The sequence below is a fragment of the Carettochelys insculpta genome, chromosome 23 (assembly GCF_033958435.1).
Source record: "Carettochelys insculpta isolate YL-2023 chromosome 23, ASM3395843v1, whole genome shotgun sequence".
In the NCBI taxonomy this organism is placed as follows: Eukaryota; Metazoa; Chordata; order Testudines; family Carettochelyidae; genus Carettochelys; species Carettochelys insculpta.
In genome coordinates, this window is record NC_134159.1 from 4,354,366 (window position 1) to 4,377,684 (window position 23,319).

The 23,319-nt window shown below is 44.1% G+C and overlaps 1 protein-coding gene across 8 annotated transcripts in view; it reads left to right on the forward strand.

Annotated features, from left to right (window-relative positions):
- Positions 1-23,319, forward strand: part of TMCO4 (transmembrane and coiled-coil domains 4) — a 107,260-nt gene that overhangs the window by 68,291 nt on the left and 15,650 nt on the right. For all 8 annotated transcript variants that reach the window (XM_074975570.1, XM_074975564.1, XM_074975567.1 and 5 more), the window contains 2 exons: positions 629-746; positions 5,087-5,204. In XM_074975570.1, coding sequence (XP_074831671.1) covers positions 629-746; positions 5,087-5,204 — 236 coding nt within the window. The remainder of the gene's footprint in view (positions 1-628; positions 747-5,086; positions 5,205-23,319) is intronic.

The window sequence follows — 23,319 nt, forward strand, 5'->3', positions numbered from 1 at the left end:
TGGATTGACAAATTATTCCTAAGCGTAGGAGTAGATGACTGTGAATTACCACAAGGAATTCTCTTGTGCTGGTCTTGGCTCTCTTGTCATGTATTCAGTGGATGGATGTATTAGCAGTTTCCAGGACTGGTCAGGTGGAAGGGTTTACTGAAATTAATTATACATCTGCTTAAGTGGTCTCACTCAGCTCCTCATTCCATATATTGTGAAACAAGACCAGTCTCATATTGACCCTACTGATCGGCAGTGTGAGAGGAACGTTCCACACTGCTGCACGCACGGTGCCTGCTCTGTCAAGAGAAAGCTTTGCTGTCCATTCACACCTTTCACAATCGCCAGGGCCCTGATGTTCATTGATAGCGTGCTCCCATTGGGTTCAGCTGGGGCTGTGGATTCTCTGTGCTTCTGCAGCTCGGACCCGAGAGCTTTTTTAATTTATCCTTAGAAATGAATCAACAGAAATGAAGACTTTCTGCAGCGTAAGGGAATTACTCTAAATATACCATCCTCTCTCGGACAGCAAGGCTCCCTTGTCTGTATTGTACGTACATAGATACGTTTTCTCAGTTGCCTTCCAAATCCAAGTAACACCACTTGTCTTGTGGGGCGGGTGCTTCTGTCTTTATAGATTGTGAGGGCATCATCGAGGATGTGGTCCTGCTGGGAGCTCCAGTGGAAGGAGAAGCCAAGTACTGGAGACCTTTCTCAAAGGTGGTGTCGGGCAGGATCATAAACGGCTATTGCAGGTGTGTATGTGCAAAGCCCCTCCATCTAATTGTGGCTGGGTCACCATCAGGAGATGTTTCATCCATTGTTTTTTGAATGTTTTGAAAGCCACAAAGATTGGCGTATTAGGGAGCTTTCACTAGAGAACCATCTTCTTTAGAAATCATTGAGTCCATTACTTGGATGTCATTAGAAATCACTGAGTCCAGTACTTGTATGTGAAAGTCTTCAGGAGGCAACAGAAGGCTGTTCTGTTTTGGGCTTTGATTAACTATTTGCTAGTTATAGTGAACCTTACACTGGACGCCTGCACACATGAAGGATTTGGTATTTAAGGACTGTATTTCATTTACACTTGACTGTTTTATGACACTCTGGCAGAGTTAAGGGGCCTCAGACAAGGTATAAATGTAACTTATCCACTCTTGGGCCCCTTAACACTGTCAGAGTGATACAAAAATGTAAATGAGAATCCAGCTCTTAAATTCACAGACAGTCTGTGTTACAGCAGCACTGGTACGGGACTGTACTTGTGCCACAGTAGCATTGTGGTGTAGATACTTCCTGTATTGCCCAAACGAGTTTTTCCATCAATTTATATGTAATCTACCTTCTCGAGAGGCAGTACCTCAGTCAATAGAAGAATTGTTCCATCAGCCTGTCTGCGTCTATAATGATGGCTGGGTCAATGGTCTTGTATGATATAGCTTAGGCCAGGGTTCGGCGACCAAAGGAGCAAGAAGAGCTAATTTTTTTTGAATTTGGTAAAAAAAAACAAAAAAACAAAAAAAAAAAAAACCCTCAATAATTCAAGAGCTGCAATGCATGTGAATACTTAAGATGGTCCTTATTAAATGAAGTCAAACCATACTTTTTCTTGTAACTCCTATTTTAAGAACAGCGTGCACACATACCCCGCAATGGGCTACACATATTAAAGGGGGAGTTATCCAACATTTTGAGATCACATATTATTTGCTGTTTAGATATGAGTTGTTCGTTGTTGGGTTTTTAGATGTTCACTGAAATATCAAAAATAATCAGGAGGGTTTTTTTTTTTTATTTTGCAATTACAGCATCAGGAGCCACAAAGAGGTGCTTAAGGAGCCACAGGTTGTAGACCCTTGGCTTAGGTCAATCTAATGTTTAGGTGTCATAGAATTTTAGAACTGGAAGGGACCACGGGAGATCATCAGTCAAGTTGCATGCACTCGTGACAGCACCAAGCACTAGCTAGACTGTCTCTAAGAGATGTTTGTCTAACCTGCTCTAAAAAAAAAAACCCACCAATTATGGAGATTCCTCAAGCTCCATGGGCAATTTATTCCAATATCTAGCCATCCCGACAGTCCGCAAATTTTTCCTAATGTCCAGCCTAAACTGTCGTTGCTGTAATTTAAGGCCATAGCTTCTTATCCTATCATCAGATGTTAAGGAGAATAATTTTTCTCCCTCCTCCTTAAAACAACCTTTTATATACTTAAAAATAGTTATCATGACCCCTCTGTCTTCTCTCTTCTAGAATAACCAATCCCAATTCTTTCAGTCTTCACTTATAGGTCATGTTTTCAAGACCTTTAATAATTTTTGTTACTCTTCTTTGGACCTTCTCTAATTTGTCCATGTCTTTCCTGAAATGTGGTATGCATAGTGAACACAGTACTCCTGTTGAGGCCTAGTCATCGCAGAGTAAAGTAGAAGAATTATTGCCCATGTCTTGCTTACAGCACTCCTGTAGTATGTCCCAGAATGATGTTTGCTTTTTTGCAATATTGTCACATTGGTGACACATATTTAGCTTGTGATCCCCTATTGCCCTGGATCTCTTTCCACAGTTCTCCTTGCTAAACAGCCATGTCCAATGTTTTGTGTGTGAAAGTGATTGCTCCTTCCTGAGTGAAGCAGTTTGCATTTGTCAGCCAGTTCTGTGAGCTAATTAATGAAATTATTTGTTTTTAATATACAATAAAGCACCTAATTGTCAAAACCTTAATGATGATGCATATTTGTCTACAAATAAATATACACAGAGATTAATGTGTTAATATGCATATATATATATAATCTATTATTTTACGTACTTTAAACAGTCAGAAGAGAGAAGTTAAAATCACAAACACTTGAGAGTAAAACAAGAAATCTTCATTACTCTCATCTATATCGCTGAGCTGAGAGATGCCACTTTTCTTAATTTTATATTGCTGAGGTTTTATACATGCAGGACATGTATGCAAATTGCTGGATTTCTTTATATAATATAATGGAAAAAGCAACTGCTGCCTCCTGTGGAGTAGTTTCTGGGGGAAGTGAGAGTGTTTCTGTTGTCTTCCAGGAAGCCATCAATGATTTGCAATTTACATGTGTAACTGAATTTGCTGTACGACTATTGATCATCCCAATACTGCAAAACAACCTCTACTTATTTCGGTGCAGATAACATAATGTATTCATTTCCTGTCATGTAAGAGAAATGATTTTGCTATAGTTTCAAAGCTTGACTCTGCTACTGAACTAAAATAGGCTGCTTGTGTGTAATTCAAGCTAGTCTCTTTACTTTGGCAGACCATATTCAATAAGCAGCAACTAATAAATCACAGCTCAGTTGCACACAAACCAGTGAGCAGGGAATGAGATTCTAGAGGAATAACCTACTACAGTGGTTCCCAATCTGGGGTCAGTGGGTGCCTGGGGATCTGCAAGGGTATGGCAGGGGGTCTGTGGAAAAAATAAAAATGATGATAGAAAACAAGTTTAAAATAAATTGCAATGTTACAATCAATTATTATTTTTAAATTAAATATCTTCCAATAATGTTAATTGTTGTCCAAAAATCGATGTTGTGGTTTCCGTTTTTATTGAATGAAGGGTACATAGCAGCTAGGATTGGCTTTGACTGGGGTCCATGAACAATTTTGGCGGGTGGTTGGGGGCCTGCATTAGTGAAAAGTTTGGGAACCACTGGCTTAATACATTTAATCTCTAAAATCCCGTTGGATGCTGCAGCTGAGATGCACTAGGCCCACGTGAAGGGTGATGTGAGGTGCTAACTGAAGAGCTTAGAGGGAGGCTCTCTACTGAGAGTATCTGAACCATGAATCAGGGGAATATTTTATTTCCCGATAAGAAATTCGCATGGTTCCCTCCCTTGCATAAATTTTGAACCACATTGTGGTGGATCAGAAGTAACCTTCACAGAAACTCATGAACCTACAGTGATATCAAACTAGTATGAGGTCAGAATCAAGCTCATTTACTTGCATTCAGTTCACAGTAGTTCACCCCTCTCAGTGTTGAAGTTTGAATGAACCCAACGTCTCCAAGTGAAAGCCAGTTGGTACTGCTACGTGGGGGTTCTCATCAACTAAACTACCATTGTCCTGTGTACTACCATAAGTCGTCATGTTTGCATTACTAAACCTTTCAGCCAACCTAGTCTGAGTAAAGAATTAGCAACAAATATGAAACCAGGTGAATGTCATGGGACCTCCGATGTATTACACACATTTTCCATAGCTCCTGCTGGGCTTTATTAACAGCTGGTGGTCAAGGGCAGTGGTGAAAAAGAACAGGAACAGCTGGAAGCAGCAGGTTTTAGAGTTAAACTCACCTGTGCAAAACGCCAGCACAAGGTTCTGTGTATCACTGCAGTGCTACTTAACTGTCGTCATAGAGCTTAGTTGGAATTAAGTGATGTGCAGGCTTTGTGTCAGCTCTCTTCACTGGGGAGTGTTTCACCTCTCCCGAGTGCCCAATGGTACAGTGTGTTGTCATTTCTCTAATCTTAACACTACCCATGCCATCACTGTCGCATCTCTCAAGAATGGAAGCATGATTTTGCTACTTCTCCTGTTTAAAACCTTGCATTTTTACAACACCTTTAGTCCAGAGGGATCCCAAAGCACTTTATAATTTGCACGTATGTCAACAGCCACAGTACTTGCGCTCATCATGTTTACTGATGCTCCAGGCTGGCAAACTTTTTTGTATGTTGGCATATTACAAGGAGATTGTTCAGTAGTTGGATGCAACGCTGTCTCCCTGTGAATCTGAAATACATTAGAAGGGCTTGATCTTGAAGCCTATACTGAAGGGAGTAGTCCTGGTGAACTCACTGAGGTTACTCATGTGAGTCAGGATTACTTCATGAGTAAGATTTTCACAGTTGTATCCCAATTATTCTTTCCAGCATGATATTCCAGTCTTGTTCCACGATGGATGAAGCTGCACCAGGCATTGGTACAGACTGAACTGGGCTGCCCGGTGCCATCTCTGCCATTTCGTAGATTCCCTGACTGTCTTTGTACATTTTGTCAATCTTCCAACCAGGCTTATCAATACCCCTGTTTCATTATTCTTCTAGGGGAGACTGGCTGCTGAGTTTTGTCTACCGGACCTCCTCTGCTCAGCTCAACGTTGCAGGCCTTCAGCCAGTCAGTCTGGATGACCGGAGGATGGTTAATGTCGATCTTTCATCTGTAGTGAGTAGCTCTCTTCGTTTTCCTTGTACTTCACTCTGTCCTTATCTCATGCCATCATAACTTTGTGCTCATCTTCAATCTGCCCCGCTGTGTGTATAGCAGAGGACTTAGGGCATGACATTTTTCACTGCTGTGGGTTATATAGCTAGAGCAAACTGATTTTTAAGTGTAGGTCAGGCCTAGAAAGGGTGAGTATCTCTGTATGGTCTCTGATCTTCGCTGTGTGTGCACAAACTTCGTGACCTCACATCTTTTATCATAAATGCTGTGTCACTGGAGTAGGGAACTTAGCAGAAAAGATTGAGCTGCAGTTTCAGTTCCTTTTATGCAGCCAACGTTACTTAAGATGAAGATGCCAGATGTTCCTTAAAACAACGTGGTGCCTGTTTCAGTGGAACAGGCTGCTTATTTCAACCTGCAGTGGCACCATCTCCTCACAGTCGTAATCGATTTTTAGCTTGAGTGACTTGAAAATAAATAGACCCATTTGAGAGAAATCAGGAAATAATAAAACACTTTATTGCAGCCCAGACCATCAGAGTGTTTGCCAGTGCTGCTAGGAACTTGGCCTCTGAGGTGATTGCAGAGCCCACTATCATGGGTCCTGAAAGGATAGTTGATCCTCATCATCACAGTATGTTAAGCATCAAAGAAACTGGTTGAACTTTAATATTAAGCTCTCACTGCTCTAGAGGAGAGTAATGATGCACTCCCTCATTGCCTGTTTTCTAGCATGTTGAGCAGGTTCTGTGCTGAGCCTTTCAGACAGTTGGTCATTTCACATTTTTGTACCTCCCTCTCGCAGAGCACCTCAGGGTCCTGCGTAGAGAAATGATGTGAAAATACAAATGACAGCATTCTGGAACAGGCTGGTAGTGCTGTGCAGTGAGGGCAGGAGATTGCTGTGCAGCGCCAACAACAACTTCCTCGACTGCAGCATAGGTGCAGCATTGGCCGGGTTCAGAACAGATTTCTAGTTGGTGTGCCACACGGCCATGGGACAGGACAGGAGGGAAGGTCATCCTGGAGAAAATCATGGATGTCAGGAAGGTGCTTCATGCAAAATTCATTTTAGCACCCTCTGTGTTCAAGCTGTCTCACCCTGTCCATGCTTTCAGACTTTGGAACCGAGCACATTAGTTACTATTCCTTTCAGTCTGGGTGGGGGCTGGAGGCCAAGACACCTGATTCTTGCAGGTTAAGGAGTCTCAAAGTGGGTGGGATACAAGGAACATAAGGAGCCTTTGCATAAATGAGAATCAGGGCCCAAGGTATTTATCCTGTGTCTCTTTTGATTAGTAAGGTCTGTTATTAGCATGGTGTGCAGTTTCCGTTAGTCATGTAAGTGCCATCTCCTTTCATTCTCCTCCAAACTTTTAAGGCCACATTTCTGTAAATCTGTCAGTGAGGAAGCTAACAAAATGTCCTCCCACTCAGCAAATACCGTTATAAAAGCTTCCCTAGCGCTTACAATGAGACTGATTGGTTCGGCGGATTTATTTGACAGCAACTGTAACCGAAACTGGGGAAGTAATTGAGTTGTAACATATTAGGCTGATTGCTGTTTGTTCAAGTGGGTTGCTGGAGATTGTTTTTCATTAGCATCTGAATATCGAAGAAATGTTGTTAAGAGTTGGAATATAGGCAAAATACTTTGTGTGGGGGGTTGGAAATTACAGGCATTTGCTAAGGTTTCTTCAGGCAACTTTCATGTAATCAAAATCTAAGGTGAACTTACCAGCATGAAAGTAGATGTGGAGGTCTGTGTCTGTATGTCTAGTGATGAACTTCATGAAAGATTCCAGGAGTTAGTACTGCCATATTGTTAAAGGTGGGAAAAGGCCTCAGGATCTCTGCGTCCATATACCACCCCAATAAAGGAATCACAGTTATTCAGGGCCACAGAGTTTAATTTCTCCTTTATATACTCTGTGGCAAAGCTTCTACTCAATCTTGGCGGTCCTGCACTTTCTGTTCATGGTAGTCCTCAGTTTAGACACTTTCTCTAGGGCATCAGCTTGCTGTTTGTTAAGCTATTCTCATCATTGGCCAGCATGGGGAAAACTGGGGAAACCAAATTCCATTGTCTCTGTGGCCTCCCCAAGTGGTCTCGGACAGGATAACCCATTTACCAAGATCAGTCCTATTCCCATGCTGTAATGGGGAGTGGGTGGTGAGTAAAACCTGGGTCCACTCTCTTCTCTGGGCTCCAACCCAAGGATCCTGTGAAAACAGCTTCCTGCAAACATTGCCAGTAACAACTGTGTGTCAGCTATAATTCCCTGGGCCACTTCATAGAATACTAGAGCTGGAAGGGACCTCAAGAGGTCGAGTCCAATCTCCTGCACTCAGGCAGGACCAAGAGCCACATATATAATTTCTGTTAGGTATTTATCCAACCAGTTCTTAAATATCTCCAATGATGGAGATTCTGCAACCATCCTAGGCAGTTTATTCCGGTACAGTAGACCCCTGACTCACGCATAGGTTGTGTTTCTGGGCAACCATGCATAAGTCAAATTTTGCGTAAGTCAGGAAGGGTGTGGAGGAGGCGTCCTACCACCTTCAGGTTCGCCCGGCTGGGGCTGCAAGTGGTGGAGGGGCTCAGCAGCCATGGCAAAGATGGTGGCGGCTCCGTGCCTGCTCACAGCGCTCAGCCTGCTGCCTGACTCCTAGCTCCCATCCGCTTGCGGGAGCCAGGAAACTGACCGGCACTGCTGTGCCTGGCTCCAGGCTCCCCGCCACTCATGGGAGTCAGGAGCCAGGCACAGCAGTGCCAGTCAGTTTCCTGGCTCCCGCAAGCAGAGGAGAGCCTGGAGCCAGGCGCAGCTCCTGGGAACTGGGAGTGCAAGAGCCTGGCTGCCACCTGGTTTCTGGCTCCCCACCACTTGCAGGAACCAGGAAACTAGCTGGTGCAGCAGCGCTGGTTGATTTTTGACTCGCATTATTCCAAGAATCGTGCAAGTTGATATCATGTAAGTCAAGGGTCTACTGTACTTAACCACCCTGACAGGAGATTTTTCCTAATATCCAACCTAAGCCTCCCTTTCTGTAATTTAAGCCCTATTGCATCTTGTCCTACCATCAGAGTGTCAGGGGAATAACTTTTCTCCCACCGCCTTGTAACACCCCTTTAGGTACTTGAAAGCTGCTATCATGTCCCCTCTCAGCCTTCTCTTTTCCAAACTAAACAAACCCAAATCTTCTCACATAGGTCATACTTCCTAGATCTTCAATTGTTTTAGTTGCTTTTCGCTGGACCCTCTTCAGTTTATCCACCTGTGTCCTGAAGACCGGGTGCCCAGAACTAGACACAGTACTTCAGTTGAGGCCTACTCAGTGCAGATCTGGGAGTAGCAAGAGAGGAATCCACTGCACTTTTTCTCCAGATTCTTGCATGCACTGAGCTAGCAGAAGAGGAGCCCTTTCCAACCAGTCTCAACTGGTTCTTAATTGGTCCAAGGTGTTCTGATTAGTCTGACTCACTTGCCTCAGAACTCCACCACGAAGTCTCTAGAGGTTCCATGCAAGTAGAAAGAGCAGTGAAACCACTAAAGAACAAGAGCCCTGGAAATGATACAATCATGGGAGAGATGATTAAATGTGGCGGAGAAAGTATGATTCAGGAAATACACCAACTAGGTAATATAGCATGGAAAGAAGGGAGGGCACCTAAGGAATGAACAAGATCTGTGCTACTGACAATACACAAGAAAAGAAGTGCATTAGAATGCAAGACCTACAGAACGATTGCCCTAATGAGTCATCTAGGCAAAGTGCTGATGACACTGTTGGAGAGACTAAGATCACAGATAGAAGAACATCAAGCGGATGAGCAAGTGGGGTCCAGGAAAGACAGAAGTATCATACAGCAGATATTCGCACTAAGATTGATAGCAGAGAAAGCGCAATGAAAGAACAAGAACATCTGCACTTGTTTCATCGATTTTTCAGAAGGCATTTGAAAATGTAGAGCAGAGGGTGACTTGGGCAGCGTTGGAGTTGTGTGGAGTGGATAGCAGACTGATATGATTGTTGAAGGATATCAGTGACAATGCCGAGGCAGCGATGAGAACGTGCGGAGAATTGGGAAGTTGGATTAGAACAAGTAGAGGTCCGAGACAAGGAGATCCGATATCACAGAATATCTTCATCACACATCTACAGAGAGTGATGGACAATGGGATAAGAATTAACAGCTTGAACTTCTCGGATGATATAGTTATCATTGAGGAAGATGAGGAAAAGCTAGCAGGAATGGTGCAGGTGCTAAATGAGGAAGGGAAGTGGTATGGACCGATTTTGAATATCGATAAAACAAAAACAATGGTATTTGGAAATAGGAAGGAAGATCAGTGTAGGTGGGATGAAACTAGAGAATCTTGAGAAGTTCACATATCTGGGGAGCAACAGAACATGATCTTGACTGTAAGAAGGAAATAGCGGCTAAAACAGTGAAAGCAAGAGTGAGTTTGAAGGCGATGGATAAAATCTGGAAAAACAAAGCGATTCGGTTAGGAATGAAGCTGAGTGTCTTGACAACATGTATATTCAGCATCATGTTGTACAGGTGTGAGACATGGGTGAAAACGAAAGATTTGAAGACAAAAATATTATCATTCAAGAGGAGTTGTTATAGAAATATCCTGAGAATAGGATGGATGCAGAAGGTCACCAACAAGGAATTATACAGGACGATACAGCCAAAAGAGAACCTACTGGAGAAGGTTATACAACGCAGGTTACAGCTATATGGGCATATCAGCAGGATGAACGACGAACGAAAAATCAAGACCCTGGTATATGGCATAATGGACTGTTCGAATAGGAGAGGCAGACCCCACAGAGAATGAATAGATGATATAGTAGATTGGTGCAGTGCTAGTCTACAGAAACTAAGCCGCTCCGCACTGGACACGGAAGATGGAAGGAAATAGTGAGAGGCATCAAACACCAATGGGCACTGAGCCCATGGTTATTAATGATGATGATGATGATGATTTGCCTTGGGTAACCTCCTAATTGGCTGCAGGTCTTGATTGCCCTGTTTGTTGTAGCAAATTCCTGCTAGTTCTGGATTAGCCTCTGTTAGTTCACCCTGGAACTAATATATTTCCCTTCTACTACCACTCTTGTACTCCTGGATATGGCCAAGGTGGCAATTTATAAAACGAGAGGGCAGGTTGGCTGGTGGACAGGTCTGCAATTCTGAGGCCTATTTCCATTCCGACATCTGTTCACACAGCCATGTAGCGTTCCTCCGAGTCGCATCTGCTGGCTCCCTGGAGGCTTTTGAAGAGCAGAGGCGCTGTCCAGGGCTCTGCTCAGCATCTGCCACCCATTGCCTCATTTTTGCCTTTTTATCTTCACACCTTTTTTTTTTTTCTGTTCCCCATAATTATTTGATTTCCCAGGCTCAGTGGATTCTCCCTGTAGGCCATGTGGGGATCCTTTTGCTGTGCTTTCCAGATTCCAAGAGCACTGACTTATATAAGCAAACCCCAATTTCCACTTTGGGCCCATTGTAAAATATCTGTAATATAAAGTTTGAAGACCTCTAGCCACAGTTAGGATTTACATTGACCTTAAAATTCCCTGTTTTTCCCAGGAATTCAAATGGCAGCTGAATTTTCCTACTCCCACACTTTATCAGTCAGATATTACCTGGATTATGTTAATTATTATTAATATCTCTTAAGGTGTCAGGACCCCATTGTACTAAACACTGTACATACTTGGGAATAGAGGTGGCTCGTACCCTGAGGAGTTGAAAGGGTTAATAGACACGGCTAAGGGTATGAGAGGAAAATGAAGCACAAAATGGTGATGTGATTTTGCCTATGGGTATATAGCAGGTCAGTGGCAGAACCAGTAATAAACCCACATCTCCCAATCCAGTGTGCTGTCTCCAGTACTGTGCCTCTGTTTGTTCAATATTGTTAAGGACAGGATTTTGTTACACTAAAATTATGCAAAATTCATGGAATCATCATAATAAAAATATACAAAATCAGAGCGTGGTCTGGGTGCCAAAAAAGTGTAACAGTTTAACAGTACAGTATCGTGTAACACAGAGGTGTTGACACTGACCTGGGTGACCCTCTGCCATGAGTTGGAGTATGGAGGTGGTCTACCTCCCTGTGTCCTGCCCCCAGGGCTGATACTGAAGCTATGTTGCTGCTGCAAACAGATGAAAAGACTGAGTAGTTTAAAATTAGTCTAAGGATTTGGTGCCTGTGTGATTCAGGCTTTTCCTCAAAGGTTCATTAAATTGTGGTCTCATCATATGCCTGAAACTTGCAGCAAAAAATAAATTCTGTTACTGAAATGCAGGTTCATTCAGGACCCTGAGATTTGAGCATAGAAATAGGTTACCTGGGTCTCATTGCTCGCAGATCGAATGACTTGCTTCAGATGAACAGTGCACCTTTGGGTAGGTCTGACAGAAATTAACGCAATCCAAAGAAGAAAAGCTCAGTCAGAAGCTAAATGTTTCCTTGTGTTGTACCTTCTGGAGATTTTGTTATGCTACAATAAGGAAAAGCAGCACTTTTTTGGTGATGCTGGGTAGGGTGATATAGGAGGGGGCATCTCCGGGAGCCGGGAAGTGAGCAGCAGCTGCTGGTGCTCCTCCTGCCTTCCCCAAGGTGTGGGAAAGCAGGAGGCAGCCAGGTGCCAATCTACCCTCAATTTTTCAGGGCTCTCTGCTGGCTGCCAGGCCCCTCTCTGGTATGGCTGGAGAGCACGTGGGCTTTTGCTGGTGTGGCCGGAGAGCAGATATGTACGGGCTCTCTGACCATCAGCTGCACCTGCCTGCCAGCAGGGGGCCAAATATGGGGCAATTAGCCCCTTTTTAAAAATAAATTGGGACACTTTCCTGGCTCCTGAAATATGAGGCTGTCCTGCCCAAAATGGGATGCATGGTCACCGAATGCTGGAGAGTGGGTGGGACCAGGGGAAAAACTGTCACCAGGAAAATTAAATCCCTGTAATGTCTGCTTCCAGTCCAGCTTCAGCTCTCTTTCAAGGGACTGCCAGCTCTTTCAGGTTCTCAAGAGAAAGAGGCATATGGGTGTTTTTCACAAGAATAGGTCTAAGTAGCCCTTTCCCTGCCCCTCCCCTGCCCCAGCATCCACTCTCAGGACTGCACAGATGGGTTTTTGGAGGGTGGAGCTGGAGCAGTATCTGAAACTAAGCAACCCCCACTTCCAAAATGGGAGGGAGGCTCCTGGTGGAGAGGAGTTGGAGAGCGAGCCTGCCCACACTCACCTGGCAGTAGCAGCTGCTTCCCCATAGGGCTGGGCCTGGCTTCCCACTCTTGGCATTGCAATTTAGCACATGGCGTTGCAGTGCCACTCCAGTCTGGCCCATAGGAAGTTATTTGAGCCAACCCCCAGCAGTGCAGTGTCCCTGCAGGCCACATCACAACGGCTCTCGCTTTTGTTCAGGGGGGCTCAGGACAAATTGCCCCTATCATCTCCTCTTCCTCTGCTAAGGGGCCCTTCCTCCCACTCGGCTCTCCGTTTTTGTGAGCTCTGCTTTTTAGATGGTCAAAACCTGGAGCTTCTACAGACAGACAGGCAGAGATGCACGTGCCCAATACCGTCTGCAGATGTACCCTCTTCAGACTATTTTGTATAAAAATCCACCCCATCCTGTCACTCTTCCCTCTTCCTTCCCACCACCTGGAGCTAACTGCTTCAGGCAGCACCCAGACTTACCACCGCAGCAGCCAGCAGCTGAAGCTACCAGATAACTGGCACTAAAGGAGCAAAGCAAGCCAGCCTCTCGAATAACTTGTGAACGAAGGTGGTTAGCTTCACAGCTTCAAGTCAAGCCTGCAGGGAGTTGGCCTTTCTAAGCATTTTTTATCTGTTGAGCAACTCGCTGTAGCTCTAATTTTCTACTTGATTAAGCTCTTGGAAATAAAAAAAAAAAAATTCTTTACCAACAGTCATCACACCACTGACTCTCATTCCTTTGTCAAGCTGCAGAATAGAGAAATACTGTACAGATTTCCTTAGAGGCTTTTTAATGCAACAGCAGGCAAGCTAATAACTAGGAGCTCTCAACCTACAAGATTCTTAAGCAGTTCAGTAGCCACTAACATGCAACCACCTCTGGGATAGGAGGTAGAAGCTGTTTAACAAGCATTTCACAGCATTGTAGGATGGAAAGTGAAAGGTAATAGTGCATCCTGTTGAAAATGTTGAGAGAATTTAGGGAGGCATAATGCAACTACTAGCCTCAGGTTTTGGTTGGACCTTGCTCTTGTACAAAGTGCTTTGGCATGTTTAATTTATCAGGATCTTGCACTAAACCTGAGTTATAGTACTTTACTAGGTAATTATTGATCCATGTGTAGGCAATGGGGTTTTCCCTTTTTAAATTTTTTTTATAGCAAGACGCACTTCCAAGCATTTTCTGAATCTGCCCATCGCCTTCTGGAAACGAGAATTGTTCTTCATCAGAACTTGTTAGACTAGAGAGAGATCCACAGCCATGGCTTTTACATTTCATGTCAAAGGAGACCCCAACACGTTAACAGCAACGAAGGGTCCTGTGGCACCTTATAGACTAACAGAAAAGTTTTGAGCATGAGCTTTCGTGAGCACAGACTCACTTCATCAGATGCCGGTCTTGGAAGTCTGCAGGGCCAGGTATAAATAAGCCAGAGCAAGGGTGGGGATAACAAGGGTAGCTCAGTCAGCAAGGGTGAGGCTTACTACCAGCAGTTGACCTGGAGGTGTGAACACCAAGGGAGGGGAAGCTGCTTTTGTATTTAGCCAGCCATTCGCAGTCTTTGTTTAAGCCTGAGCTGAGGGCGTCGAATTTGCAGATGAATTGTAGCTCAGAAATTTCTCTTTGGAGTCTGGTCCTGAAATTTCTTTGCTGTAGGGTAGCTACTTTTAAGTCTGCTACTGTGTGGCCTGGGAGATTGAAGTGCTCTCCTACGGGTTTTTGGATATGGCCATTTCTGATATCTGATTTGTGTGCGTTTATTCTTTTACGTAGAGACTGTCCAGTTTGTCTGATGTATATAGCAGAGGGGCATTGCTGGCACATGATGGCATAAATTATATTGGTAGATGTGCAGCTGAATGAACCCACGATGGCGCGGCTGATCTGGTTAGGTCCTGTAATGGTGTTGCTGGTGTAGATATGTGGGCAGAGCTGGCAATGAGGTTTGTTGCATGGATGGGTCCCTGAGTTAGAGTGACTGTGGTGCAGTGTATAGTTGCTGGTTAGGATTTGCTTCAGGTTGGCAGGTTGTCTGGGCGTCAGCGGAAGCATTCTATTTATCTGTCTGGACCCATATATAGAATGCTTCTGCCGACACGCACCGGCAGAAATTATGGAGAGAGAGCATCATTTGCTTCACAACCTCAGTCGTGCAGAACTCAGTGCCATCCACAGCCTCAGAAACAACCCGGACATTATAATCAAAGAGGCAGATAAAGGAGGAGCTACTGTCATCATGAACAGGTCTGACTACCAGAAGGAGGCTTCCAGACAACTCTCCAATACCAAATTTTACAGGCTACTTTCCTCAGATCCCACTGAGGAATACACTAAGAAACTACACCATCTGCTCAGGACACTCCCTGCACAAGCACAAGAACAGATTTATACCAACACACCTCTGGAGCCCTGTCCAGGGCTATTTTACCTGCTACCCAAGATCCACAAACCTGGAAATCCTGGACACCCCATCATCTCGGGCATTGGCACTCTCACTGAAGGACTGTCTGGTTATGTGGACTCTCTCCTCAGACCCAATGCCACCAGCACTCCCAGCTATCTCTGAGACACCACTGACTTCCTGAGAAAACTGCAGTACATTGATGACCTACCAGAAAACACTATCCTAGCCACCATGGATGTAGAGGCTCTCTATACCAACGTCCCACACAAAGATGGAATAAATGCTGTCCGGAACAGTATCCCTGATAATGCTACAGCACATCTGATGGCTGAGCTCTGTAACTTTATCGTCACACACAACTATTTCAGATTTGGCGACAATATATACCTTCAAATCAGCAGCACAGCTATGGGTACCCACATGGCCCCTCAATATGCCGATATTTTCATGGCTGACCTGGAACAGCGCTTCCTTAGCTCTTGTCCACTAACACCCCGTCTCTACTTACGCTACATTGATGACATCTTCATCATCTGGACCCATGGGAAGGAGACTCTGGAGGAATTCCACTGGGACTTCAACAACTTTCACCCCACCATCAGCCTCAGCCTGGAACAGTCCACACAGGAGATCCACTTCCTGGACACCACGGTGCTAACACATGATGGCCACATTAATACCACCCTGTACGGTAAACCCACTGACCTCTACGCCTACCTTCATGCCTCCAGCTTCCATCCCAGGCACACCACACGATCCATTGTCTACAGCCAAGCACTAAGATATAACCGCAGTTGCTCCAACCCCTCCGACAGAGACAGACACCTACAGGATCTCTACCAAGCATTCTTGAAACTGCAGTACCCACCTGAGGAAGTGGAAAAAACAGATCAACAGAGCCAGATGTGTGCCACGAAGCCTCTTACTACAGGACAAGCCCAAGAGAGAAACCAACAGAACACCACTAGCCATCACCTACAGTCCTCAGCTAAAACCTCTACAGCGCATCATCAGGGATTTACAACCCATCCTGGACAATGATCCCCCCACTTTCACAGGCCTTGGGAGGCAGACCAGTCCTTGCCCACAGACAACCTGCCAACCTGAAGCAAATCCTAACCAGCAACTATACACTGCACCACAGTCACTCTAACTCAGGGACCCATCCATGCAACAAACCTCGTTGCCAGCTCTGCCCACATATCTACACCAGCAACGCCATTACAGGACCTAACCAGATCAGCCACACCATCGTGGGTTCATTCAGCTGCACATCTACCAATATAATTTATGCCATCATGTGCCAGCAATGCCCCTCTGCATATACATCAGACAAACTGGACAGTCTCTACGTAAAAGAATAAATGCACACAAATCAGATATCAGAAATGGCAATATACAAAAACCCATAGGAGAGCACTTCAATCTCCCAGGCCACACAGTAGCAGACTTAAAAGTAGCTATCCTACAGCAAAAAAATTTCAGGACCAGACTCCAAAGAGAAATTTCTGAGCTACAATTCATCTGCAAATTCGACGCCCTCAGCTCAGGCTTAAACAAAGACTGCGAATGGCTGGCTAAATGCAGAAGCAGCTTCCCCTCCCTTGGTGTTCACACCTCCAGATCAACTGCTGGTAGTAAGCCTCACCCTTGCTGACTGAGCTAACCTTGTTATCCCCACCCTTGCTCTGGCTTATTTATACCTAGCCCTGCAGATTTCCAAGACCAGCATCTGATGAAGTGAGTCTGTGCTCACGAAAGCTCATGCTCAAAACTTTTCTGTTAGTCTATAATGTGCCACAGGACCCTTCGTTGCTGTTACAGGTCCAGACTAACACGGCTACCCCTCCAATACCCAACACATTAAGCATCTTTGTTCACTTGCATAGGTTTGATAAAAAATTAGAATAACTAAGGCTATGTGTATGATACCCTGGAAGATCAACCCGCTCAGGGTCGATCATCTGGGGTTCAATTTCCCACATCTAGAATGGAACACACGAAATCAACCTCTCAGGGGTCGCAGTCGACCCCTGTACTCCTTGCATGATGTGAGGAGTAAGGGATGTCAAAGGGGGAAACTCTTCCCATCAACCTCCCCCTGTATAGACAGCCAAGTTAGCTGAACGTAGATATATTGATTTTAACTATGCAATTGCCATAGCTAGAACTACATATCTGTAGTCGACTTACTTTGCCTCGTGTATTTGTAGCCTAATAGACATAAGGAGCCCAAATTGTACACTGAGAACTGACTAACCTTAACTAAAACTGTTCAGAGTGCGTTAGTGCTCCTCAGGAATAAGATTTCCTATAGGAAGAAACTCCATCAAAATTCCTAGCATCCCCAGTGGATAGGCCAAAGATTTATTGGGAATTGGAATTTAGTTACCCCTTTTTGCTCCTTATAGGTGATCCGTGCAGTTCGTGAGTAATGTACGTTGGTTGGTGTAGATCGTGGTTGAGAATTTAAGGGAAGGTTCCAGTGCTCCTGCCCACAATCTGTGCATAAAGAGGTTGCCAGATTCTAGGGCTGTTAGCTTGGCACTAGACACAAAAAGCTATGGAAATTATTTTGAAAGAGAGAATGGTGGGGCTTTGGAAACATCATAGTTTAAATATATAACGTAATCCCAAGTGGTGTTCCCTGTAAAATAAACACATGCATGGACACGTTGGAGAGATTCAGGTGTTGCCCACCTGATTAGCAGAGCACACCCCACAGCTGGCAACATGTGTTTCTGTTGGTGGTGCACATCCACACAGGCTTTGGTGCATATAATAAACTTTATTCTGCCCACAATTGGCAAAATTAGAGGGAACGCTCATCCCAAGTATACAGTTTACCACCTAAGATTCTCAGCTAGGTAACCAGGAAAGGTATCAATGTGATTCAAGAACATGTCGTCTTTTCCCTGAAGCATGACAGTTTGCATCATTTCAGTCACCCACTGGAGATGTTTTAAATTTTAGAGAACATTGCATTTGAGGCAGACCATCCTAGTATATCCTGAAGGCTTCGCTCCATTCCTGACTGGGCTCACAATATAAAAGAATAACTCAGATTATCACATAGTTATTAACGTTACAAACAATTGTCCAGCGCTTGAAGTCTGTGATCGTGATGGTCCCTTCTGATCTGCAAGTCTGAGTCTATTCAGGCAAAACTCGCAGTGAAATTAAAGGATTTCGAGATCAGGCTCCATAAGAGGCACAGAAAGATGAGTATGAACATAGAGCACTAGATTGTGTGTTGCCTGACTATTTTTGCTATGGGTTTATCATTAACAGTACTTCCGCAAAGTATATATGTTTGGATGTTATTTCCTTTCTATTTTAAGCCAACATATAAAAGAAAATTCAGATTTTAAAGCCAGTTAAAATTGTAATGAGGTAGAAAAATGACTTCACTGACACAGTGAGTTTGCAAAGTATTTCACCTTTTGCACAGTTTCCAGCTGTGTTTGAGGTTTTACCATAATGTGGTGTTGACGCTCTTAATGTAGATAAAGTACCATAAAAAGTTAGCACTTCCTGTTATCATCTGAATTCCAGCTACCTCCTCAGAGGTGTTGTGGGTGCCAACAATTTAGTTTCAAGAGAGATTTTGGACAAATTTATGGGTAGGTTTGTATGACAAGATTGCTGATGATGATAGAGAGCAGGGCTCAGCAATTCCAGTTTCTTATGTTCCTGAAATCTCAGGCTTTAGGGTTTCAGCCAGTACCAGCATGAATCAGGAAGGGATTCACAAACTCCATCACAACCATGTATTCTGATGTGTTTCTTTGATGTCCTTTTTCTGAAGAGTCGGGGTGGCCATGGCTAGTGATGAGACATGGGGTGGGGACAAAAGGTCTCTGAGGTGACACTTAGCATTCTCATTTGGGTGCTTAGCTCATGGTCAGGGTCTAATAGGCGGCACAGGGAAGGAATGTTCCCTATTTCAGACTGGCAGTGACACTGGGGCGGTTTTAACTTCCTCCACAACATGTGGGGGCATGTTACTGCCAGGGTTAGCAGGGTGCATCTCAATTTTGTCCTGATCATTGGGGGGCCTCAGACACTAGTGCACAACAGTCCTTCCAGTTGTCTCTCCTGTGGCACGTTACAGTTGTAGTCTTCACTGGGCTCCAATACTTAAGCCAAACAAAACTGGACCGGTTTCACAGGTTCTAGGTGACCACAAGAAGTCCTGTGGCACCTTATAGACTAACAGGTGGTGTTGGTGACCTGTGATACACAGGGGGCCAGAGCAGATTATCTAGTGATCCCTTGCAGCCTTAAACTCTATGACTGTGTGATCACAAGTGCTGTGTGCAGATGCTGATATGCTGTCTTTCACTCCAGAGGTGGGGGCAGATCAGGGATGGACATAGTGTACACACAGTATAAAATTTATAACACCATAAGGAATTCATTTTGATGACAGGCACTAGAAAAAGAAAAGCTCATTTGTGCTGATAATTACAACAGCACTTACTGGCCATTGCAAAAAGCACCAGTTCGCACCAAGGGCTAAGCAGCAACATATATGAAATAAAATGAAGCTAGCTTTAGTGCACAGTGATTTTTCTCTCAGCCCCTCAAGCTATTCATTCTTTGCCTTGCAGAGCTGGACTGCTTTTAGCTGGGTAGAAAAACTGTGGTATTCAGGCTGACCATTTGCTCTCCAGGTTTTAGCTTGGTGCAAGTTTAAGCCCGGCAAGTTCCAAGCCCATTTAAATGGAGAGATTGTGAAAAGAGCAAGTTCAGTATTAATCTGCTGTCAAGAACTTTCTGCTGAAATAACAGAGCTGATTTGCGGAGGTGCTCACTAGTATAAAGAGGGGCATGCAAAGAGAGCAGTTTGGAATGTCTGATGTCTTCAAAGAGTGTTTGTGCATGACCCTACTAGAACTCCAATAACTTTCTCTAAAAGCCACTGGCAAACTGGCAACCACCATCTGTTTTCCTCTTATCATTGTCTGCAATCATTTCTATCTTCATAATTTTCCTTGATATACTGGAAGTCCAGGAAAATGCAATGCAGGGCCCTTGCAAAGGTATTTGGTACAAGCAGATGTGATAGTAGAATGATGAATCTCCTCTTGAACAGAATTTAGGATGCTGGCAGAGTGGCAGAGGCTGTGAAGCTGGTTATTATGATGCAGCTGCAAATGAAAAGACTGAAGGAGGCTGCTTCAAATAGACCCTTCTGAAGTTGCCAATTTCCCCTTCTTTCATGGTGTCTGAATATGAGTCATAGTTTGATTTGTGGAAAGTTATGATCTCAGAGTTAACAGATCATTGCTGGTCCCTGTGCTAGAGACAGAAATAGCTAGGGCTCTCTACACTAGAAGCATCTGTCTACAGAAGTTACTGTCGGAAGAAATGTTCCAACAAAATTACTGTCGACCGATCATGGCTACACATAAAAGCGGATCATCTTTTGACCCTCCCTGTCAACAAAAGGGCTCCCCAGAGTGTCTGCACAACTTTTTTGTCAACATTTTCTGTTGATGAAACACATTTTGTATGTAGATGCTCCATGAGTTTTGTCCACAAAACTCTCTGGTGTAGACATAATCTAGGAGGTTATGAGAGAAGGATGAATTGGCACTTGCATCACAATCTGAAAAATCTTATGTACTTTCTCCTCCATGGGGCTAGATCCTCAGCTAGTGTAGTTGGCGTGGCTCCGTGAAAGTCAGTGGGGCAGTTCTGATTTAAAACAGTTGAAGATCAGATGCAGAAGGCTGCCAAATTGACGATATTCAGATGCCAAATCATGTATGCTTCTGAAACAGGAGCACAATGAGAGACAGAGTTTATCAAGATTGTTGTGAGAGAGGCAGTCAGTCCCCTTCGTGATGACCAAAAAGTCTTTCTCTGAGGTAGCTCTTTTCAGGCGTCAGAGGTGCTTGGTAGTATTATTGCGCCTGAAGTGTTGTTGCTATCCCCGAGATTTACAGAAGCTCCCAGAAAGTGTGCTGTAGATAGATGTTTTGCAGCTCAGAGCATGGGAGATCCTGCCTTACAAGTTCATGGGACAAGCTTTCCAAAAAGCTCACGGTCAAATTTTCAGTTGCTCAGCACGCATAGTCCAGGCTGGGTTTTCAGAAGAGCTCAGCTCCTATCCAGCCATATAAAAAAGAGCCAGATTTACAACAGAATGTGTTTAGAGTTGGCCTAAGCATCTCTATCTCTGCCTCAGTGGGAACTGGTAGATTCTGTGCAGTTTGAAAATCTGGTTTTGTGGAGGTTTAACTCTCTTTAAAGCTGTCTCTTAATATCTCTTTTGAAAAGAGACCCCAATCAATCCAATAGATTTATTAACAAAGACCTGATGCTTTGGGTCACTCGTGGGACATCGTAGTCCAGGGGTGAGCAACCTTTCCAAGGTAGAGTGCCAAAATTTGACTTTTTTGACCTCTGTTTAAGGTCGTAGTGCCAGTGATACTTGTTAAAGTCACTAATAGGTCTACTTGCAATAGCTGCATTAATTAATAAATGAAGATGCAGAGCTTTGCTGTTTAGGTGTTGGTCGGTACCATTAGCTGGTCTTTTGTTAATACACAGGTTTAGCACCCAGCTGCATGGGGGAGGAGGTGGCAGAACTGAGATTCCCCCTTGCGTGCTGATGAAAATTGGCTTGTGTGCCACTCCTGGCACCCATACTGGGGGTGGCTGACCCCTCCCATAGTCAATGATGGAAGTAAGCTCTGCTTTCCTAAAGGACTTCCCAGGGAACTCTGGCCAGGTACTCCCACTTCACACTCAAACTACTTCTTCCATCAGCACTCAGTGGGGCATGCTTCAGTACCATGCGTGGTCCTTTGCTGAGTCTTTTTAACACTCTTTGGATCATTTAAATTAAGGAACACCAAGTTGGATTAGCATTCACAGCCACGTATTTGATGATAGCCACCTTAGAGAAAAACTCTGAGTGCTTAAGGGCCAAAGAAGAGAGCCCATTTCAGCTCCTGGTATTAAGAGTCTCAGCAAAAAGAGGCAACAACCTCTCTCCATACTCTTGAAACGTGTACAGGCCACTTTCAGTCTGATTGCCTGGTACATGTAGTACACTGTCTGACAGCAGGAAGGGCAGCAGGGTCTTCCCTCTCAAAAGACTCTCTGGATCCCTCTGTTTAATTTTTAGTTCCTGGGGTTCCTTCCTTTCCTCTTGTTACCTCCCCACAGGTTTCAGAATTCATGAGTAGTTTGGAAAGATATAGATTATCAGTGGATAAAAGTCAATTTCACTAAACACACAAACTGAAAAAAAAAATGATCCATCGTAATCAAAATGTGAAGGTAGGAAAAGTAAGAAAAATTATGAAAAAGTAAGAATAAAAGAAAAAAGATTTGAGGCTATATTTGAAGAATGATAAAGCTTTAACTTTTTGAATCTCAACATTTGGGCTGTGTCTACACTCACAAGTTTTTTCAGAAAAGTCGGGCCTTTTTCAAAAAACAAACTGTGGATCATCTACACACAAAATGTGCTCTTTCGATCTGAAATCAAAAGAACGTGGCCCCTTTTCCAGCAGCCCTCTTTGTCTCCCAGATAAGAAAGAGTGCCTTTTTCCGAAATACTCTTTCAAAAAAAAAAGCACGTGTAGGCACTCAGCAGGCCCTTCTTTTGAAAAAGAAGTCCTCGTGGTGCCAGATTTTTCGATCCTGGTACCTTCTTTCAAAAGGGCGGGGCCTATGTTGCCACTCTCTATCAAAAGAGCAGGTCAGTCTTTTTATCCTCTTCTTTTGTGTGTGGACGCAATCTTTGGAAAGAAGTTTTTTCAGAAGATCTCTTCCAGAAGAACTTCTCTCGAAAGATCACTATAGTGTAGATGCAGCCTTGATGTCATTCAGTAATTAGTGCCCTTACCCCCATTACCTGAGAGAACATCTGTTTGTGGACCAACTTCTGTTAGGCGATGTCGAGTCTGCAGGCCTCTGGCAAGAGACTGGAGGTCTCTCAGCAGAAGCCTGCAGCATCAGAAGCGTTCTGCTGACTCCCTGTCTTCCTCATTCCACGAGGGAGAAGGGATGCCTCGGCAGAGGGATGAGCCAAATGCTGGAAAAGCCTCTCCTGACAGAACTGTCACCAAGAGATATGCAAATATGGTGTGCAGTTTGGTGTCTTTTGCCGACAGTTCTTAGCAATCTAAACACAGTCTTAATGAGAGAGACAACCTTTGGAGCTAAACAAAGCTCTTAGATCTGAAGAAGAGTTCTGAGTTGCTTGAAAGCTTGTCTCTCTCACCAACAGGTATTGGTCCAATACAATTATCCTACTCCCCTCATCTCTTAATACCTAGAATTAGCATAACTACAACACCCCTGTTAAAGGGCAGCCCTCCAAAAAGGCCAGAATGAAGGGCAGCATACACATCCATCTTTTGTTCTCTCTTGAGCACAAATATTCCGCCACAAATGTTTACCCTCCCTTGGGCATTTCCACTGTGGCCATCAAACACCGTTTCAAAT